This window comes from Diplotaxodon limnothrissa, linkage group LG5, assembly GCF_057381915.1.
Source record: "Diplotaxodon limnothrissa isolate DT_005_m linkage group LG5, D_limnothrissa_male_GT1.1, whole genome shotgun sequence".
Lineage (NCBI taxonomy): Eukaryota > Metazoa > Chordata > Actinopteri > Cichliformes > Cichlidae > Diplotaxodon > Diplotaxodon limnothrissa.
The window spans coordinates 26698677-26719704 of record NC_140600.1 but is presented as its reverse complement, the minus strand read 5'-3'; the positions used below and the strand labels follow the sequence as shown (position 1 = coordinate 26719704).

At 41.4% G+C, this 21028-nt stretch overlaps 1 protein-coding gene across 1 annotated transcript; it reads left to right on the top strand.

Moving 5' to 3' along the window:
- The first annotated feature begins 10942 nt into the window (after positions 1-10942).
- Positions 10943-19268, top strand: gmppb (GDP-mannose pyrophosphorylase B). Its single transcript, XM_085354421.1, has 10 exons — positions 10943-11006; positions 12540-12723; positions 12815-12895; positions 13874-13922; positions 14067-14209; positions 14364-14522; positions 15075-15153; positions 17022-17149; positions 17233-17415; positions 17918-19268. Exons 2-10 carry the CDS (start codon positions 12595-12597, stop codon positions 18047-18049), a joined length of 1083 nt encoding a protein of 360 aa, XP_085210547.1. The 5' UTR covers positions 10943-11006; positions 12540-12594; the 3' UTR covers positions 18050-19268.
- Positions 19269-21028: the final 1760 nt, after the last annotated feature.

Sequence of the window (21028 nt, the reverse complement as noted above, 5' to 3'; positions counted from 1 at the left end):
AGACAGAGAGGACAAAAGGTGTCATGGGGAGTTTTCAGTTATTATATTTTTGTGATATCAAAACTGTAACTTTATACCTTTTCTGTAAACAATTTCTTTTTTGGGAGCTTCTGTGGTTTCAGGTTGAGGAGCTGGCAGGTTGTCATAGCAGACAAATGGTCGTTGTGTATAATAGGGCAGTAACCTCCATTTTCCTGATCTCTGCATATCTGCAACCCCACACATGGCATTTGAAATGCCAAATATTTTTCCTGATTCATCCCAGTATCTGAATGAGGAGTCTCTGCCATCGACCCAGAAAATTTGAGGATGTGCAATGTGGCCGATCCATATTTCAGTCCCATATGACACCAGCCTCTGCGTATCACTGACAGAAAGTGAACTGTCAACCAGGTCTGTGAAGTTCTCCCTGCAGTACCGGAGAGCTCTGAACCAGTCCATGCTTTTATTCACAAAAACAAATTCAGGACTCTGGTAAGTTCCTGCAATTAGAAATTGTGGTTAAATAAGTCATGTTGATTTTCCTGTGAATGAAAATAATCAAAACAATCTTAATGAGAAAAGAAAATGCTTTGGTATTTTCTTACCATTGTAACAGATGAATGGGTATTCCAGTGAGCAGTTGATATACCAAGACCAGTACCAGTATGGTGAATTCACTAAAGCTTTTGTACAAAAATAGTAAACTGAGAAGGGTTCATTTTTAGTTTGATTTTCCCATTTCCAGAAATCATCATTGATCTGGGATACATGTCTCCAATATAAACTTAGGTAAGCACCAATCCAGACCTCAGAGTTGTAACCAGCAGATGAAACTGTTTTGTTAAATTGTTTCATTTCTGTAGCGTTTTCGAAGTTGGCCAGGTCTGTGTAGTTCACTCTACAGTAACTCAGAGCCGCATCCCAATCTAAGGACTTATTAACAAAGTAGTACTGACGGCATCTGGAGAAGATGAGACACCCTGTGAGGAAAAATGATTGATCAACATCTCTGAACATGCAACCTGGATGTAACATATCAGAGTGATAAGCACTGCCAAAAATGACTGACCTGAGAGACAGAAGACACCCAGCAGGATCTTTAGAGTCATGATGCTGCTCTGTGAACTGTGAAAGAAAACTCAGCCTTTATAATAATAAAAATGCAGGGAAATCCCACTCCTGCTCCATGTTCCTGTTTCTGAGAAATGTTATGGGTGTGTTGATCAGTTTATGCAAAATGTGTCACAGAGACTCCTTTATGGAAACAACATTAACCAGGTTTGTTTAAAACTGCTAAAAATTCAAACTTCAGGCTTAAAGTAATAGAAATGATTTTAAATGAGAGTGTTTTATCTTGTGTTTATCTACATTTATTTCCAACTGCAGAGTTTTTTTCTTAAAATTTCAAGAAGTATTATTTATTTCAGTCATTGTTTTTAATGATACTGCACAAGAGTGAAGCTAATCTGCTTGATTTTAGAAAAATATGCCACCAAATCATGTCACTGAATTACCGAAGTTATATATTTTTTATTTTCATTATTTGATTGAACCAAAGAATGACCTAAAACAAAAGATATGACTGATGAATCAGTTAAAGGAAACATTTAAAAGGCATTAGAAAGATTAAGTTAAATGTTTTAACATTTTACCATCAGACGCTTCACTGTGTGCATCCTGGCCGTCTTATAGAGCAGTTGTGGCTCAGCTGATAGAGCAGGTCATCTGCCAGTTAGAAGGTGGGAGGTTCAGTCCTTGACTTCTGTGAATCTGTCAAAGTATCCTTGGGCAAGAGCCTTAACCTCAAATTACTTGTGATGTATCCACCGTAGCATAAAATAATGTGATTTGTAGTATTTCCAGAACATATTTTGTTTTCACACCAGTGATGAATTCCTCAGTAAAACTCAAACATGTTTCGGTAAGATCTGGGCTCATGTTGAAAACCTTCTGCACAAATATCACGCATCTACAGTGTTTGAAGATAAGTTTCAGTAATCAGCTGAAGTTTGTTCTGGATGCTAAATTCCCCTAAACAATGCCTCTAAACACAGGCATTGTTTGTTTAGTGACCAAACCTTTTCTTTGTCTCTTTGAACAAATAAATAAAAGTCCTAATATTGGAGCTCCTTCTTTTTTCCCCCATTTGTTTCATCATGACAAGAAACCTGTGCCACTGCTTCTCACGACACTGGTTTTTGAAGATCAAATTTCATAAATCAGTCACTTTTGAATTCAGTCATTTTCAGAGGATCAAAAGTAATTGGACAATTTATGGGTAAAATCATGGCCCAGAGAGGCCTGTTCACTCATTCAATCTCTCGGGGAAGTAGGTATAATTGTCTTCATACAGAAAGTTTACAAGAAGATATAAACGAAAAAACAGGAAGGCTAGATTAAACTTTGCCAGGAAATATCTAAAAGAGCCCCCCAAAAATTCCTCAGATCTTGCACCGATGAAACTAAGAATAATTTGTAACACGATGATGGAAACCAAAATGTGTGGAGATGATGTCACTGTTGATAGATGTAGCAAGATATTCTGGCCTTACATGTTATAGAGCATTTTATCTTTCCATAGATAAAGGCATTGCATTGGATGCAGAAATTATAGAAATTAATGCAAAATTCACTAAATGTTGTTTATGAAGTGTCTGAAGCTCAGAACTGCACGGAGTCCCACTCCCACCCTTCCTCCCACATTCACTTAAAGCATACCAGCTAAACGACAGACTGGTTTAGGACAAGTGGCCACATTAACTTTATAATAAAGATGTGTTCTTCAAGACGAGACACAAATCCCTTTTGGGTTGCGTCGGGAAGTATAAGTTAAATCTGCTAAAGATTGTGTGGAGCTATCTGCTGTGGCAAACAGATGTGAAACAGAGCAGTTCAAAGTACCTTTATCTGAATCTAAACTGCAGTCCCGTGTGTCGGGTTATCAGGAATATGCAATCTTTCTTTCTAACAAAGCGGCAAAGAAATTTTTTGTTGGAAATTTGTTTTTCCTTTTACTGAGGCAGGAACTATTCGCAGCATCATTTGCATGAACAGAAAGTTGAAGCAGAGTCAGACTGCACTAAACAGCAGCTTCATTTACACAAAACATCAAGCCAAAGTGTTTTTATGAACAGAAGCAAAGCTGGCTTTAAATTTAACAGGCCAGTTTTCTTTCTGTCATCATTCCCCCCTTTATGGAAGACTTCTCCATCCGACTGCTCTCCACTTCAGAGTGACTCCACTCACAGCTCTCCCTTTCATATTGTGAAAGCTGCTGAGTGATACAAAAAGCAGGTTAAAAAATAATCTTTCTCAAACATCACATTCACAAGATTGACCGTGAGGTCAAAGTTACTGACATCTCATGTGAGATTTTCAATAGATACACCTACAGTATTAATTCTAGGTGAGATCCCAGCAAACAAGGGAGCGTTCGGGGATTGTTCACTACCCCACTTCAGCTAACGTTTTCTAAACGTTGTGTGTAGAAGGTTTTCCTGATGTTAGGGGAAAGTTCACTTTAGATTAAAAAAATGGTTGGGAGGATGTTTTAAAAACATTCCCCAGATTGTCAAAACCAACAATAACATTGTAAACACAATAACTCGACAAAGTCTATATAGTCTAAATCTATAACCTCGACCTTCATCTTCAGGTTGAGGTTGAGGTAATAGATTTTCAAAATTGTCAGAGACTTTCAGTAGATCCATTTGAAAACCCTACATCTCCTTTTTCTTGAGTCATCGTGTTCACAAAGTTGGGTGTCATCACCACCGTCATAGCTGGACTGGCCATCGGGCATACCGGGTATTTGCCCGGTGGGCCGCTGGCGATTTTTTGTTTTTATGGGCCGATGGATTTTTTTTTTTTTTTTTTAGGAAGGGTATATATAATGAAAGGTGTTGGATTGGCCAATTGGTCATGATCGACTCTGGGCTGGACCAATTACAGCCGAGGAGGCTGGATGCACCCTCCCCCTTGTTTAGCAATCACGTGATTTTCGCGCATTGCATGCCGGGAACCCGTGGCAAAACAATCCAAGTACCGCATCAAATGCAAACATTTGCAGCACCGCAAAACGTTCATTCTCCGGTTCCAATACCTTCTTTTTTTTTCTTTGCCGCACAAAAAAGGAATGTACAAAACAAAAGGAGAACAATGCCGGTCCGTACAAAGACAGACTCGACGAAAAGACAAAGAAAAGATACGAGGAAAAAATCAAAGGAGTGAAAGAGTGAACAAAAGACGTCAGCGTGCTGCCCAACTTTCACCACGCTCAGATTTATAATTATACGCTTCTTGGAGTGAGTGCACACACTCGTGAAGTTTAGTAACTTCAGGTCACTGCAACAAGCCCAGGTACAGTTTACCGACGGATGGGTACAGGACCTTGAAATGCACCGTGTAGAACGAAAGACTATTGTACATATCATAAGTTTACCAGTCTCACAAATCGTCTTCATAAATACACATTCATTAACAGTTTATTAATAGGACCTTTGAGCTCAACGGTAATTAATTAGTAGTGGAAATAATTTCTGGTAGTGTAACAGTGTTTATCTGGTATTATTCCACTTGCCACAAATATCAGTGTCATGGGGAAACAGCGCCCCCCCTCTCAGTGTGGCTGGTTAGGTGAGGCTGGTTGCAGTAATCGCTGCCAGTCTGCCGTAGCCATACGAGAGGTGAGTTGTATTGTTCCGCACACAATATAGCTAAGTAGTACAGACACATAAAACATGTTTGATTAGCTGACGAGCACCGAGTGTAATAAGTGCTTAGTGGACACATGTCCAACACCAGTTTTATGTACTTTTCATTTGTTTATTAATGTGTGAAACTGTATGCTAAAGCGGAATGCTAATGAGATGTTCTGCCGTAGTGTGCTGTGCGGAGTGGTGTGTGGCGAGCCTGTGCACTGATAATACACCGTTGTTTCCATTCAGGTACATCATTTGTTGTTGCTGTTATTTTATTGTATATTAGAAATTGTAATATTGCTGCAGTAATCACTGCCAGTCTGCCGTAGCCATACGAGAGTGTGCTGTGCGGAGTGGTGTGTGGCGAGCCTGTGCACTGATAATACACCGTTGTTTCCATTCAGGAAATAAAGTGGCAACGATCGATCAGAGACTCCTTGTCTTTTTAAAAACACTACACAACGCAGAGTCGAGGAGTCTGTTTGGGCCGAACTGTTGCAGCGGGATGAAGCAGAAACCGGTTACAGTAGCATTACAGAAATGTAGCAGTGACAGTAATATTGTATGTTGTAATCGCAATGGACAATTAGTGATACAAAACAACTGTTTTATCCTGTGAATAAAAGTATATGGTTTTGTCAGTGTACCATGGTTATAACAGAAACGAAACGCAATATTGTGTCAGGACAATTCACTATTTATGCACAATAAACACAATAAATAAAGGAGCATAGCGCGACAATTTCTGTTCAGCGCCAGACTTGCTTGTAACCTATATCACCAATTATGTTAAGAAAAATGACGTATTAACTACTAAAAAACTCTGACCTTTGTGGGAATGCTTGGAGCAGACTAACATGTGAGCTGGAGTGTTCTGGGACGTTATATTTGGTATATCCAGACCATCTGTCGGCTCTTACTTCGGAAACATGGCTTAAAAATTTCTCTTCAACGACTTAATCCGATAAAAAAAAAAAACGATCTCTTTACCCGTCGGCTTCCCGTGGCTGTCATGCGACCGGCTATTGCAGTTAATAATACAACAGCTTCTTGCCATTTTTTGGGTTTCTTTTTATCGCTGTCTTGCCACAAGTTCCCAAAATCCTTTGCGGTTTTATCCCTGAATGACGTCACATTTTCAATCTTTATCCTGGTGGGCCGGGCTCTAGTCAAAATGCCCGGGCCGATTTTTTGTCCCAGTCCAGCCTTGACCACCGTTCTGCATGGTGGGGTAATGCTAACACCCCATCAGCCTTTTTCCAGTTGAGGGGTAAAAATGAAATAGATCTTGCAATTCAATCTTTATTGCCAGACTTTATGTCCATAAAAAACAAGACAAAACACAATTTATAAACCTTAATAAAAATATTAAAAAATATTAAACATTTGTAAAAATATAAAACCAAAATATACATAAAATACACAATTACTTAGAAAAAAATCGATAAATACACAAACACTTCAACTAATGCTTAATGCTCTCCGACTGGATGATTAACGGGAACCACTCGCTGTCGGATCTGTGGGTTCTAAAATTATACTGTTACTAGAGCCATCCAGTCGTTCTCTAAAATTGAACATTAACTTTCTTAAACGTGCTCTAAAAAGTCCAAACACCCACAGCTACAAATATCTGACTGGCACTACCCGCTCTAGGTATCGTATAAAGGATTCTCATTGCGCAGCACAGCAGCACAGTGGAAAGGGCTGTGTTTTTATCATCTGCGTGACAGTGCCTTTGCCCAGGGAAATGAGCCCGCCAGCGCCCTCTAGCGGCCGCGATCAGGAAAGGCTGCTCTTCATAGAGGACTCACGCTCGGGGAGACGTTTTCTGGTCGACTCCGGCTCCCAGAAGAGCCTTGGGAACTTTTGTGTCGTCTTTGCATACCCCCACAATGGTATATTATTTAATCTTTAAAAGTACCACCAGTTTGAGAACCGCTGCTTTAAACAAAACCACTTTAACTAGAAGTGCACGAGAGCTGAATTTAGGTGCAATAGTATTTGCCTCCACATAGAGCTTACACTGTCGTCTGTATATGTCATCGTCATCATTTATTTGATCAGTAATAAAGCGACTGAGGTATTTCACCTTTTTATGAACTTCAAGAGTTTTTGGGACAGTTTAAACAGGCAAATTTAGCTGTTTGTCCTGCTTGGTTCTATATATCAAAACACCACTTTTAACAGCATTGTACTTTATATCATATTGCACACCATACTCAGTACAGATATTAAGAAGCTCCTGTAACCCAGCACTGCTTGGACTAAAAACAACCACGTCATCTGCATACATAAGATGATTTATCAATGTTTTACATCCAGTGTTACATCACAACCATCACTGCTGCCCTCCACCAGTCAGGGCTGTATGGCAGAGTGGCCCGACAGAAGCCTCTCCTCAGTGCAAGACACATGAAAGCCTACATGGAGTTTGCTAAAAAAAACAAAAAAAACACCTGAAGGACTCCAAGATGGTGAGAAATAAGATTCTCTGGTCTGATGAGACCAAGATAGAACTTTTTGACCTTAATTCTAAGTGGTATGTGTCAGAATCAGAATCAGAATGGGTTTTATTGCCAAATGTTGAGCAGGTTTACAACATTAGGAAATTGCTGCGGTGCTTCAGTGCAAACATACTGTCATAAATTGCGCTTAAATAGACATGAAAAAATAAAAGTAAGAATAAGAATTAAAAGTGCTACGTAGAAAGATATATACATGAGTGCAGGTGGTGATCAGTGCCAAAACATGGAATGATGCAGTGAACACAGCGTAGGGTCATGTGTTAGTGGTGGGAACAGTCGTACGTTTATTGTTCATGTGTCCAACAGCAGAGGGGAAGAAACTGTTCTTATGGCGAGAGGTTCTGGTGCGAATGGACCGGAGCCTCCTGCCTGAGGGGAGCAGGTCAAACAGACTGTGTCCAGGGTGAGAAGGGTCAGCTGAGATCCGAGCTGCACGCCCCAGTGTCCTGGAGGTGTACAGGTCCTGCAGAGATGGGAGTCTACAGCCAATCACCTTCTCAGCAGAGCGCACAACACGCTGCAGTCTCTGTTTGTCCCTGATAGTGGCTCCAGCGTACCACACGGTGATGGAGGAGGTGAGGATGGACTCGATGATTGCAGTGTAGAATTGCATCATCGTCCGTGTTGGCAGGTTGAATTTCTTCAGCTGCCTCAGGAAGTACATCCTCTGCTGGGCTTTCTTGATGACGGAGGTGATGGTGGGCTCCCACTTCAGGTCCTGGGTGATGGTGGTACCCAGGAAGCGGAATGAGTCCACAGAGGTGATGGGGGTGTCAGTCAGGATGATGGGGGGGAGTGGGGCTGTGTGCTTCCTGAAGTCCACAATAATCTTCACTGTCTTCTGGGCATTCAGCACCAGGTTGTTGTGGCTGCACCAAGACACCAGACGTTCAACCTCCCTCCTGTAGGCAGACTCATCCCCGTCCGAGATGAGCCCAATAACGGTGGTGTCATCTGCAAACTTGATTAGCTTGACAGACTGGTGGGTGGAGGTGCAGCAGTTGGTGTACAGGGAGAAGAGCAGGGGAGAAAGAACACAGCCCTGAGGGGAGCCGGTGCTGATGGTCCGGGAGTCCGAGACATTCTTTCCCAGCCTCACATGCTGCTTCCTGTCCGACAGGAAGTCAGTGATCCACCGGCAGATGGGATCAGGCACATTCATCTGGGAAAGCTTGCCTCGGAGATGGTCTGGAAGGATGGTGTTGAAGGCAGAGCTGAAGTCCACAAACAGGATCCTGGCGTAGGTTCCTGGGGAGTCCAGATGCTGCAGGATGAAGTGTAGGGCCATGTTGATGGCGTCATCTACAGACCTGTTGGCTCTGTATGCAAACTGCAGGGGGTCCAGGAGGGGGGCCGTGAGGGTCTTGAGATGGGAGAGAACCAGGAGCTCAAAAGACTTCATGACCACAGATGTCAGAGCCACGGGTCTGTAGTCATTTAGTCCAGTGATCCTAGGTTTCTTGGGGACAGGGATTATGGTAGAGGACTTGAAGCAGGCAGGCACATGACATGCCTGCAGTGAGGAGTTGAAAATGCCAGAAAACACTGGGGCCAGCTCGTTTGCACAGTGTCTGAGGGTGGCAGGAGACACACTGTCTGGGCCGGGAGCTTTTCGAGCATTCAGACTCATAAACTGCTTCCTCACATCTGCCTCATGAATATGAAGAGTTGTGGTGGGAGGAGGTGGTGTGAAATCCTCTTTTGTGTGGGGTGAGGAGGGGGGTGTTGTAGGTGAAGCGTTTGAAGGTGGTGATGGCTCTATGGAGGGGGGAGAGGTGGGGGAATTAGTGTCTAAAGTGCTTCTATTGTTGGGGCCGTTGGAGGTGTGAAGGCTGCCTGATGGCTCGTCAAAACGGCAGTAAAAGTCGTTAAGGGTGTTGGCCAAGAGCAAGTCATCAGTGGAGTGGGGGGTTTTAGGCTTGTAGTTTGTGATATTCCTAAAACCTTTCCACACAGAGGCCGAGTCATTCTCTGAGATCTGCTGCTGCATCTTCTCAGAGTGCTGATGTTTAGCAATGTCCACTTCTTTAGTGAACCTGTACTTGGCCTCTCTGTAGCAGTCCCTGTTTCCGCTTCTGAACGCCTTTCTCTTTTCCAGCCACAGCTTTTTGAGTTTAGGAGTAAACCAGGGTTTGTCATTGTTATAACTCACCCTGGTGCGTGATGGCACAATCCTGTCCTCACAGAAGTGGATATAGGAGGTGACAGTGTCCGTAAACTCGTCCAAGCTGTTAGAAGCAGCCTTCATTGTGTCCCAGTCTGTGGACTCCAAACACGTGCGAAGCTCCTCCACGGCCTCGTTGCTCCACAGTTTTTTTGTCCTCACGACAGGTTTGGAGAGCTTCAGCCTCTGTCTGTACGCGGGGATTAGGTGTGATAAAACCACTGCTCATGACCTGTCCAATACAGTCCCAACAGTGAAGTATGGTGGTGGCAGCATCATGCTGTGGGGGTGTTTTTCAGCTGCAAGGACAGGACGACTGGTTGCAATCAAGGGAAAGATGAATGTGGCCAAGTACAGGGATATCCTGAACGAAAACCTTCTCCCAAGTACTCGGGTCCTCAGACTGGGTGAAGGTTTACCTTCCAACAAGACAATGACTCTAAGCACTTCTACTAAATACTGAGCGAAGGGTCTGAATACTTAGGACCATGTGATATTTCAGTTTTTCTTTTTTAATAAATCTGCAAAAATGTCAACAATTCTGTGTTTTTTCTGTCAATGTGGAGTGCTGTGTGTACATTATTGAGGAAAAAAATGAACTTAAATAATTTTAGCAAATGGTTGCTTTATAACAAAGAGTGTAAAAATTATTACTGAATACTTTCCGTACCCACTGTATGTGATAATTATTATGGGTAAATTCTTCATTCATAAATGTCGATTTCTGAATATAAAGCCGTCCTTTTTCACCTTTCACAAAGAACTGTGCCTCTTCCTGTCATCTGTAAAGTTTATGGACAAAAAACAAACAGTGGATCTGCATCATATGGTTAATGAACTAAAGCTTTTAGAAAACCCCAAGGTTATAATTTTATTATATGACTTTTAATTTAAATTTTTGTTAATTTTATTTATTTCTTTAGTTGCTTATTTTTAATTTATTTTCATTATCTGTCTTTTATGACATCCTGTCGTGGTATTATCTGAAGTTGGAAAAAGTATTTGGCAATATTGCCATATTTGTTATACTTGTCTATGGAAGCCAGTTTCCGCTACTAAAAAAACAAAACAAAAACAAGTATCCATAACTCAAAATTTCGAGAAACACAAGTCGAAATTTCGAGAAACATAGCGAGTTAAGGATCCCCTTCTTTTTTTTGTGGCGGAAGTATGGAAGTATGGGCTTCCATACTTGTTACATTTGTTTAATTAATAAATATATATATATATATATTCTTGTTTTTTGTCCAGTAAAATTAAACTGGGTTTAACCAAATTTTCTTGAACTAGTCCATTAGTTGCACACAAGTTTTCAAAAAGTCTGTATGCACGGGATTTATCGATTTTCACTTTATTTATTTATTTGTATTCCACTATTCTCATTTAACTTTAAGACCAAGAAACCTTGTCCTATTATTAGTCTGTGGATAGAAATGCTGCAATAAGCCCGATTTTAAAATGACTCTTATTCTGAAACGCTTCACCGGATAAGCTATGTCACGTCGAACGAATTGATTGGCTGTCTCATGCACCGGAAGCCAAACAAGGATTCGGCGTTTTGATGATCTTACGTGTCATTTCCAGAGTGTCAGTGATTCAGACCGGCTGTAGACTATTAACGAAAAAACCCAGGTGAGTTTTCTTCGTTTTCATTTACTCTCACGCTGTTCGCAGACTTTAAAACCTGAGCACTAACCAGCTCCTTGTCGATTTGCGTTCATTGTAGATAAATAAAGTCAGTTCTGTCAGCTGACGTTAGCTATTTAGAGGCACTGTAAGTTCACTACAAACCAAAACATGATCATTGTCACATTTTATCTCACTGTTTCCCTTAAAAGTTAATTCATTTACGATAAGTGCTGATGTAATCTGTATAAAACGCAATATCCTTAACAGGTTGTTTTAGTAGTACCCGTTAGTTCTACCTGTTTTAATCTGTGTTTATTCCCATGTGTATCCTCGTTTTATCGCCTCTTTGTGTTGGTTGGTTCTTTGGTTTGTTTTTCGACACTTTTCAGGGACGTAAATATCACCCTATCACGTGTTCCAGACCGCCTGATAGAATGAATGAATGAAATCTGTTGATCTGAGGCGACACCATGACCTCTTCTTGTTCTTCCTCTTCTTTTTCTTCCCGACGCCACAGTGTTTGCCACAGCGATCTGCTGTCACACCAGCCATCAACATGTCATCACTACAGCTTTAAATGTTCTCTGTGCTCTTGCTCTTTTCCATCTGCCTGAAAGCTCGATATTTAACATCCTTTGTCCAGTTTATCTACTATCCCGCCTCTTGTATTTCTAACTTTGTCTCCAAACCACTTCTGCCTGAGCTCTCCCTCTGATACTCCCTCCCAATGGAAGTCTGAGCAGCTTGATCTTTATCACCTCCATGTCATTGGCTAATAATTAAGTTGAATTTAATGCAGCCAAAAAGGTAGCAAATGCCTGAATTACTGCATCCAAAAGAGTAAATGCAGTAACAAAATCACCATCACTGTGATTTTTATTGTATTATTTACTCAAGTGTACAACTTTGTAAAAAGCCATTTACTTTTATTCAAGGCCAGTAGATATCAGGAAAATGCTCAGACGTCTGTAACACAGATTCTTTGCTTTAACTGTAAGTGGACCAGACATGTTTACATATATAGTTACTTTCAAAGGTCCATTTTGAATCAGGAAGACCCTGACCTAAGTTAAACACGTTAAAATAACAGTGCAGAAGTTTAGTAAGTAAGAATATAAATAAAACAAAGTGGAATTTAATCATCCATTTTCTTCTTTTCATACTATTCACCTTTCCACCCTGAATAGAATTGTGTAGTAAAATGGCTCAATAAAAATGCGACAAACCAAAGTAAACAACACAGTGGATCAGGAAATAGTCTCTGATTTGCTTATTTGTGTTTCTGTCCCCGATCACAACGTCTCCACTCTCATGTGTACATAAATGTTATATTTTTATACTTTAGGAGGGCAAAGAAGTTCACATTTAGAGGTCAGAGAGGGAGAGAATAATTTTCTTCAAAGTAAAAAAGTGACTGTATTTGAAAGTCACTTTTAATTTTAAATCCAAAACAGAAACGAGCATGACTGATTTTTTTCTGTCCTTCCTTTAGAAAATGTCTGATTTTAATGATGAATGTGAATCTGGTCTTTTCAGGGCATCAGCATCTGGTTATTGATGAACTTGGGTAACTGTTGGTAACGGCAGAATCATGAAGGCTTTGATCCTAGTGGGGGGGTACGGGACCCGACTGCGACCGCTCACCCTGAGCGTCCCAAAACCCCTCGTGGAGTTCTGCAACAAACCCATCCTGCTGCACCAGGTGGAGGCACTGGTGAAAGTAAGGCAAAGATATCAATGAGGATTTAATGATGCTACTGAGAGGTTATTTTGTGTTGTAGTCATGAGTCACTGTCTCTGTGTGTTTTCAGGCTGGGGTGGACCATGTGGTTCTGGCAGTGAGCTACATGTCAGAGCTGCTGGAAAGAGAGATGAGAGTGCAGGAGCAGAGAGTACGTACAACAACCTGCACTGCTACAGCAAAAACCACCAGGTTTCTCCTGCATGGAGGCTATATGATGGATTTATTAATCAGGATTTCATTTACTGAGGTGTAAATGTGCACAACAGTCACTGTTGAGTATGTTTGGATCCCTTTTCAAGAAACTTTCGGCATCTCTGCTTCTTATTTTTCTTGTTCTAGTGTATCCAGGATATTCAGAAAGTCAGTAACAGGTTTTAGGTTCAAGATTTCCAATCAATTGGTCTGAATTTAGAAGCTAAGTCATCCTCAAAGGATAGCTAATTATTCTGAGATTGTGTTTGATGCAGTTCCAGCCTGCAGTTTTAATTTTTCTATGGACTGTTTACCTGTGTGGAGAAATTTGATCATATGTGATTGGTCAGTATAATATTGGGACTATAAGTGGAATAAAACAGAAAAAAAAAATCTTTAGATAGATTTATAGTGATTAGTTGCGTGTCTCATCTGTGGTTTGTAGTTTGAAGGAAACATCTTTGTGACAGAGGTGTGGTCCCTGGCTCAGCTGCAGGGGAGGAGTGGTGGTGCAGTGAGCTCAAGGGGGCGGTACTGGGAGGCAGGTGAGCCACTGACTGGCGATTGACTGATGACGGTGTCTCTTTCCTTTTCTCTATATAGTGAAGGCAGAGTCGAGCAGGGAGAGAGAGAGTTGGACTGGAACAGACTGTTTCCCTTGAATGCAGAATTGTCAATAAAACACAACACTCGTGAGCACAGTCACCGTGTGTGTCGTGTACTTTACAATCTTTAATCAGCGTGACTTCCGTGTTGTGCTTGAACAGGACCTCAAAGACTCGGTTGTTGGACTTGTTGGATTTCTGTATCTCTGGTCACATGTTAGGAAATAGATTCAGGAGACATTCATTTGGATTCATGTGTGATGTGGTGTGATTCCTAACTGAGCCCAAACATTAAAGTTGAACCTGTCTGTTTTTTGTTTTCTTCTCAGCTCGGGATTCGTATCTCTCTGTCTCATGAGAAGGAGCCTCTGGGAACAGGTGAGCTTGTCTTTACTACAGACAGATCCAGATAAGCGTAAATGGCTCTCTGCAAGTATCCAGTAATTCAACATCGATTAACTCGTCTTTTAAAAACCATAGTAAATTATTGTGAACCATATAAAACTGTATGTTTGTGCACAGCGGGTCCCCTGGCGTTGGCTCGAGACTTGCTGAATGATGACAGTGAGCCGTTCTTCGTTCTCAACTCAGACGTCATCTGTGATTTTCCGTTCAAAGATCTGCTGCAGTTCCACCACAACCACGGCAAGGAGGGAACCATTGTGGTGAGAGAGACTGTCCAAGTATTTCCTATGCTTAGCTGCTGCATATTGACAGGTTTTTATTAGTTTTAGGTGGTTTAAGGGAAGCTTACTACTGTGGGGTCATACTGTGTGTGTGTGTGTGTGTGTGTGTGTGTGTGTGTGTGCGTGCATGAAGGTAACACGGGTGGAAGAGCCCTCTAAATACGGTGTGGTGGTGTATGAGGCGGACAGCGGGAGGATCCATCGCTTTGTGGAGAAACCACAGGTCTTTGTCTCCAACAAAATTAATGCCGGCATGTACATCTTCAATCCCAGCATGCTCAGCAGGATCCAGGTGAGGAGGCTCTTGCACTCACTCATAGTGTCGATGTTGGTGTGTTATTTAGTAACAGACTCAGTGTTTCCCACAGATGGACTTTACCTTGGTGGGCCATCCTGTTAGTATCTGGTATTATTGAAGACTGAAAGCTGAAAGGGAGCTCCCTTTCAGCTTTCAGTCTTCAATCCAAACTTTCAGCCTTAGTTTGGATCAGAGCGAAGAATGCATCTGGGTCACTGTTCAGCCTATCATTGTGGCAGTCACTGATATCATTCAGCTTCTTGATCAGAGCTCATCCTAGATTCAGATGTACTCAGACTTCACTATCTTGGACTGTAGCTAGTGATTGCAGTCCTCCTGCTCTGAATATCTCCTGCGAGACCCTGGGTCACTCTAACCCGAGCCTACAACAGGTTTGTGTGTCTGTCAATCTACCAGCAGGATGAGACTCACTGGAGAGACACCTGATTATGTGGGAATCTGTGGGAAACACTGAGTCTGAAGACACTATAGTTTTGTATTTTTTGGATCATGTTCATGACTTTTTTTTATGCATTCTTTTTGCAGCTGAGACCAACATCCATTGAAAAAGAAATATTTCCTGTCATGGCAGGGGAGGGACAGCTGTATGCCATGGAGCTGCAAGGTAACTAATACTAATATTAAGACTGCAGTACTACAGCACAGGACTCTTCTCCTCCAGTGGCGTAGTGGTCAAAAAGTCACTGGTTTGATTCCAGCTGGAGACACAAATCCTCTTTGGGGTTGCGTCAGAAAGGGCATCCTGCGTTTAAAGAAAATCTGCCAAATCAGACATGTAGAGCTGCCCACTGTGGCGACCACTGGTGGCAGGGAAGTAGCCGAAAGTAGCTTCTACTACAGCACAGGACTGTAAAGCTGCATGTGAGATCTGAACATTCAGCTTTTGCCCAAAATAGGGGCCCGTGGAGAAGATCGTATTAATCAAAATGATGCAAGTCAGTTCATAAAAGTATACAGTGGTGACCTCACCTTTTTCTTAACACAGCAGTAGGATCAGTAGGATGGAAATGTATGGTTTGAAGCTGACCTGTGTGCTTGATCTGGTCTCTGCAGCTCACAGCTCCACCAGACGTAAGTGTTTGGGCTTTTCGTGCAGGTCTGGAGAGGAAACGTTTGCAGAAAAGCACCACTAACCTTTATGCTCAGACCTAAAGGTTCTCTAGAGTTCTGATACAGATGTTTAAAAAGAAAAACCCCAACAAAAAACATAAGAGCTCACCAGCAGGAGGAATCACTAGTTGGTGCTTCTCTACATCCTCATTCCTCTCTGACATCCTTTGGCTTTGCTGAAACAGTGGAACCACGTAGTGAAACCTCCACCCCATCCTGACCTGTAGTCCCGGCAGGCTTACTGGTCCCAGTCAGTAGTGGATTTCCCTTTAGAAGATGATGTGATTCATCATGTTTAAGTAGTAACAGAAGGTCCTCGAGATTAGCGGCGAAGCATTTACAAAACTTAAGAATCACAGGATAAATAAAAAAAGATGGGCTTGATTTGTTCTTTAAATTTTCTTAGAGGAGTAGGAATTTGTACAAGTGACCTAAATTCTGTTTTGTCTTTGTAATAAATATGGACAAACCTATGTCGGCCTAAAAGGCTAAATAAATTCATTACATTTTAATAACTGATCTCTGGCTAGTTTATGCTTGAATAAATAAATAAATTCAGGTTAAATCTGTATGTTAATCAGAAACCAGAAACCCTGATGTTTTTTTATGATGCTGGTGCTCGTAAAAACCCTGATTAATGTTGTTCGTACCAGTCGTGCTTTCCTGTGTTTTTATTCAGGTGTTTGGATTAATCTTTTTTCAGGATTGGTATTTATTGAATTATGAATTGATGGTGATTTTTCTCCCTCTTTTTTGTTTTTTTTTGTTTTTAACAGAGATCTGTAGAAAATCCATCAGTCTTTCCAGTGAAAATGTGGCTTTTTTAACCCACTGAACTGCATTTTCAGTTTTTAGTTTAAATCTGTATCTCTGCTTGTCCTGGTTTTCACTTTTGCCCCCACAGCCTAACCAACGGTAAGGGGGTGACACCATGGTTAGCACTGTTAGGCGCTGGGTTCGAACCTTCTGGTTGATTTCTGTGTGTTTGTTTGCTCCTGAAATTCATAGACTGCGGTCATACTTGTTAGGTTATAACTGGTGATTTTGGTGGCCGTAGGATTAGATGTGAGGGTGCCTGTTTGCCCCGGTGTTCTCCGCCTCTTCTCTCTTGATCCTGCCCCCTCACAACACTTAGCTGGATATTTGGTTGAGGCAGATGAATGATTTGTGCAGCTATTAGAACAAATGCTGAAAACTCTGCTGGCAGTTATGTAAAATTTATGGCAGAGTTTGCAGTCAGCAGATTAATGTCTGCCTCTTACTGTGACCTCATTATTCAGTGAGTCACCTGTTAAAGATCACTAGGAGCTGCCTGGTTGCTTTCAGGCTTTCACCTTCCACCCTCTGTCCGTCTGTCTGCAGGTTTCTGGATGGACATCGGCCAGCCTAAAGACTTCCTGACAGGGATGTGTATGTACCTCCAGTCAGTACGACAACACGCACCTGAGAGATTACGCACAGGCCCCGGTTTCCTCGGCAACGTCTTGGTTGTGAGTGCACTTTGTTGATGTGACATCAAAATAAGGGCTTGTACTTCATGATAATGATGATCCCCATTTCTTCTTCTCTGAAGGATCCCACAGCACAGATCGGGGAGAACTGCACCATCGGCCCGAATGTTACCATCGGCGCCGGCGTTGTCGTGGAGGACGGCGTGAGGATAAAGAGGTGCACGGTGCTGAAAGGGTCAAGGGTTCGATCGCACTCGTGGCTGGAGAGCTGCATCGTGGGGTGGAGCTCGTCAGTCGGCCAGTGGGTGAGTGGGAAAGATGTGTGGACGTTCTTGATTCATTCATTTATTGTGAGACGCACCTAATTGTGTCTCTGTCTGTTTAACAGCAGATCTCACTTGTGGTGATATTTGTACTCTATAACTTAGCCTAGTTATTTTCTTTTTTTCTTTTTAGACCTTGTATCTGCTTACGCACTCATGGATATAATTTATTGGAATTGCTCAAACTTGTCTGTTTTTTTGTTTGTTTTGTTTGCTTTGTTTGTTTTGTTTTTTTGTCTTAAAGTAATAACCAAATGGGACTTTTGGCCAACTTCACAGTTCACTATTATATCTGTCCTTTTCACATAACTTATAGTAGCTAACGCCAGAGAAGCAGTAGGAGAACAGAAGGAGTACCGAAGGCTGTGGCAGCCGTACTCTTTCTGCTGTCTACTTAAATCCTCTGTTTCATCTCGTACAGCACATGCACAAAGACTTGTCACGTGCGATGGTAGATGACTTGTGTCTTAATGTGCATCCTCAGGTGCGTATGGAGAATGTGACGGTGCTGGGGGAGGACGTGATCGTCAATGATGAGCTTTACCTGAACGGTGCCAACGTCCTGCCTCACAAATCCATCAACGAGTCAGTCCCGGAGCCGCGAATCATCATGTAGCGTCAGGTGGAGGAAAAATCCCAGCGCCTTTTATATGAACACTATGAGGAAGACCCAAACTGTGCCAGAGAAGAGGGAGGGACATTCAGGCAGTTGAATGGAAGCAGGAGGAGGAAGAACAAAAGGCTTCTTTGTCTTTCTTTTTATAAATTAATTTGGACTTGTTTTAGCCCTGCTTGGCTGCATTTGTCAGAAAAGGTGACGTGTGTCAAGGAAGGTTTCTTAAAGTACTGACAGGTCAAACTCTCATGTTGGCAAATATGAGAAAAGTCGAGAGAGGGGGCTTCTTGGTGGAGTAAAGATCAGTATACTGAGAGGGAAGGGGGAAGTGGGTGTGTGAATATATGAACACTGCTGGTTAGATTTACTATGCATTTACACTTCCTGAAAAGAACAATCAAACCACAGCTACAGGTTGATGTCATGACTGATGCTCAGATTCTATTGTTGTAAACAATAGACTGTATATCAAAGATGGACAATACCACCACTGTTTGCTTGTGGAGGCTGCCACGTTTTTGTTTTTGTTTTGTTTATTTGGAAGTAGAATATTTACTTACACAAAAGTGTGAAGTTGTGAGCTGGGTCCAGCAGAGGTGAAGACTAGGAAAGAGATGAGACCAGTGTCAGCACACTGTTTAATCCACGCCACACCCCAATTTTAAGCCTTGGCAAAATCTTAATGGTTGAATTATATTTAAATATATAAAAATCACTGTCCGTACAGTTGTTACCAACCTGCAAATGTGTTTATTTCTGCTGCTTGTTGGAAACAAAGGGCGATTCAGTATCTTGCAATCTACAACTTCACCACTAGATGTCGCTAATTCCTACACATTGGTCCTTTAAAGCCATAGCAGTTTATTATTGAGGGCAGCAGAGCAAGCTGTAAGCAACTTCATGGAAATGTGAATGTTTTGAGTTGGAAGTCATGTTTGCATCCACCTGAATGTAATTGACATCAAATAACACTCAATAATTTGATTTGTTTTTATACAGAAATACCAATGACTGCAGCTTTAATCATGGGAAATTGTTATGTCTCGTGTTCTTGATGAGCTTTCCAAGTTTCTCTGTTCTTTGAAACGTTTTGTTTCAATGTCAGACGAGTTAATGATCATCAATATGTGCTCCAATACTGTAGTGGGTGAGCTGACAACTTTATAATGTGGACAACTTTAGTCTTTAAGATTAATTGTACATTATAAATAAATATACAGCGCTGTCTAACAGTTCCTACTCCACATGAAGTAAGCAGAAACGTGTTTTGGTTTTGTCACAAATTAGGCAATGGCCATCAGATGCAATAATCAGGGGTGCACATAAGTGGTCCACAGGTGCGCATTCGCTGACAAAATAAAAGACGCGCACCAGATAAGTTGCAACACGTGTTTGCGTACATATAAAAGGCACATCTCTGTGCGTTCATCATTTGTTTGAAGCCTGCAACCACTTTTCCGAGAATATGCGCTTCTTTTGCTGTTCGGAACCCTGACATTTCTTTGGAGGTGGAGGAACACCAAAGTAATTGCTTAAAAGAGCTTGCTTCTTCGACATCTTTAAGAGTTCTAAACAATTGTCTGTCCTCCTCCAGAAAATCTTATGTACGCAAAACGCCCTTTGCAACTTCTTATCTGGTGTGCGTCTTTTATTTTGACAGTGAATGCACACCTCCGGACCACTTATGTGCACCGCTGGCAATAATCCTCTTAAAGGTGGGAAAAGCAGAAGGAGAAGTTTTCAATATATTAAAAAAAAACTTCAAAGGAACAGGAGTATAAGTCATTGCTTCCTGTCAGGGTTTTCAGAGTAAAAATGCTTAGATTGTAAATTAGCTTTCAGCCTCGAGGAGAAGACGCAGCCTAATTTAGGACCAGTTTCTTGCATTGTCACCAAAAATAATAGTACTGAGGCCAAAAAGATGGAAAGCGCATGGCACCATGAAATTACTGGACCTTAAGTTGGAACCACTGACATCACTGAAGTCCACCAATGACTGACGGATTTCTTTCCAACTAAAAGTAGGGGCGTGACTCCAAAAGATCATCATATAATCTCATGACCAGACTGCCCAAAACTAAACAAAATGTATCCGACCATCAGTAAACTTTATAAACTTCATGAATTTGACATTGCATCAGTAAATCATAACATTTTCAGTATCACTAATGTTGACACTCATTCTGTGTTCAGTATTTAATTTGTACAATAATCTGTGTATATAATTAAAGAGACAACTTTCAAACAAATCTAACGCTAACATTTTAGCCATGTGTCATTTACTGCTACTAGCATAAAAATCAGATGATTTTGAGCTTTTACAAACAAATGTAAAGTAAAAGTAAACCGAGCCCAGTGTAAATCCCCTCTGTCATTAGAACTACTGAAACTTTTCTTTGACTTATTTCAGGGTCATAATTAAACACTCACATCCAAATTTCTGAGCCAGAAAGAATCCTTGGAAATGAGAAACCTTCAGTAAAGAACTGTTAATCAGCCCTGTTGTTGGTGTTTTCACATAGCAGTTTCTCCTTAACTGCTGATAAGACAGACATCTCTCCCCTGAGACAGTTTGTAAAAACAAAGTGTTTTAACTTGAAATAATTACACGCCTGAAAATCTTTTAAGGGTATCTGTTCTGCTTTTCTGGGTTTTTTTTTTTTAAATGTTACTGGGTCAGATTTTCATATTATATGTGAACAAAATAGACGTTGAAGGTCCAGGGTGTTTTTGTGTTTCTTTACATACTAAATGGGGACAGTTCACAAGCACTGGGTAAACCCCTCTGTAGGCTTCCAAGTGCCAGCCAGTCAGCAGATGAGGGGTTTAAAGTTTGAACTGAGGGGCTGCATAAGGGACTGGAATAAGAAAAATAAGGATTGTTTTTAAACTTTGAATCATTCTGTGATACTGGAGTGGAGTCAAAAAGCATAGAGCAGCAAATTAACAATATAAATGCAACAGGTCGCCTTTAAATAA

What these genes read in the sequence shown, in the direction of transcription:
- gmppb (XM_085354421.1), top strand. Translation starts at nt 12,595, where the DNA reads ATGAAGGCTTTGATCCTAGTGGGGGGGTACGGGACCCGACTGCGACCG. An exon ending in AGGTGGAGGCACTGGTGAAA is followed by an intron (nt 12,724 to 12,814) that starts GTAAGGCAAAGA and finishes GTGTGTTTTCAG; the next exon opens with GCTGGGGTGGACCATGTGGT. An exon ending in GAAGGAGCCTCTGGGAACAG is followed by an intron (nt 13,923 to 14,066) that starts GTGAGCTTGTCT and finishes GTTTGTGCACAG; the next exon opens with CGGGTCCCCTGGCGTTGGCT.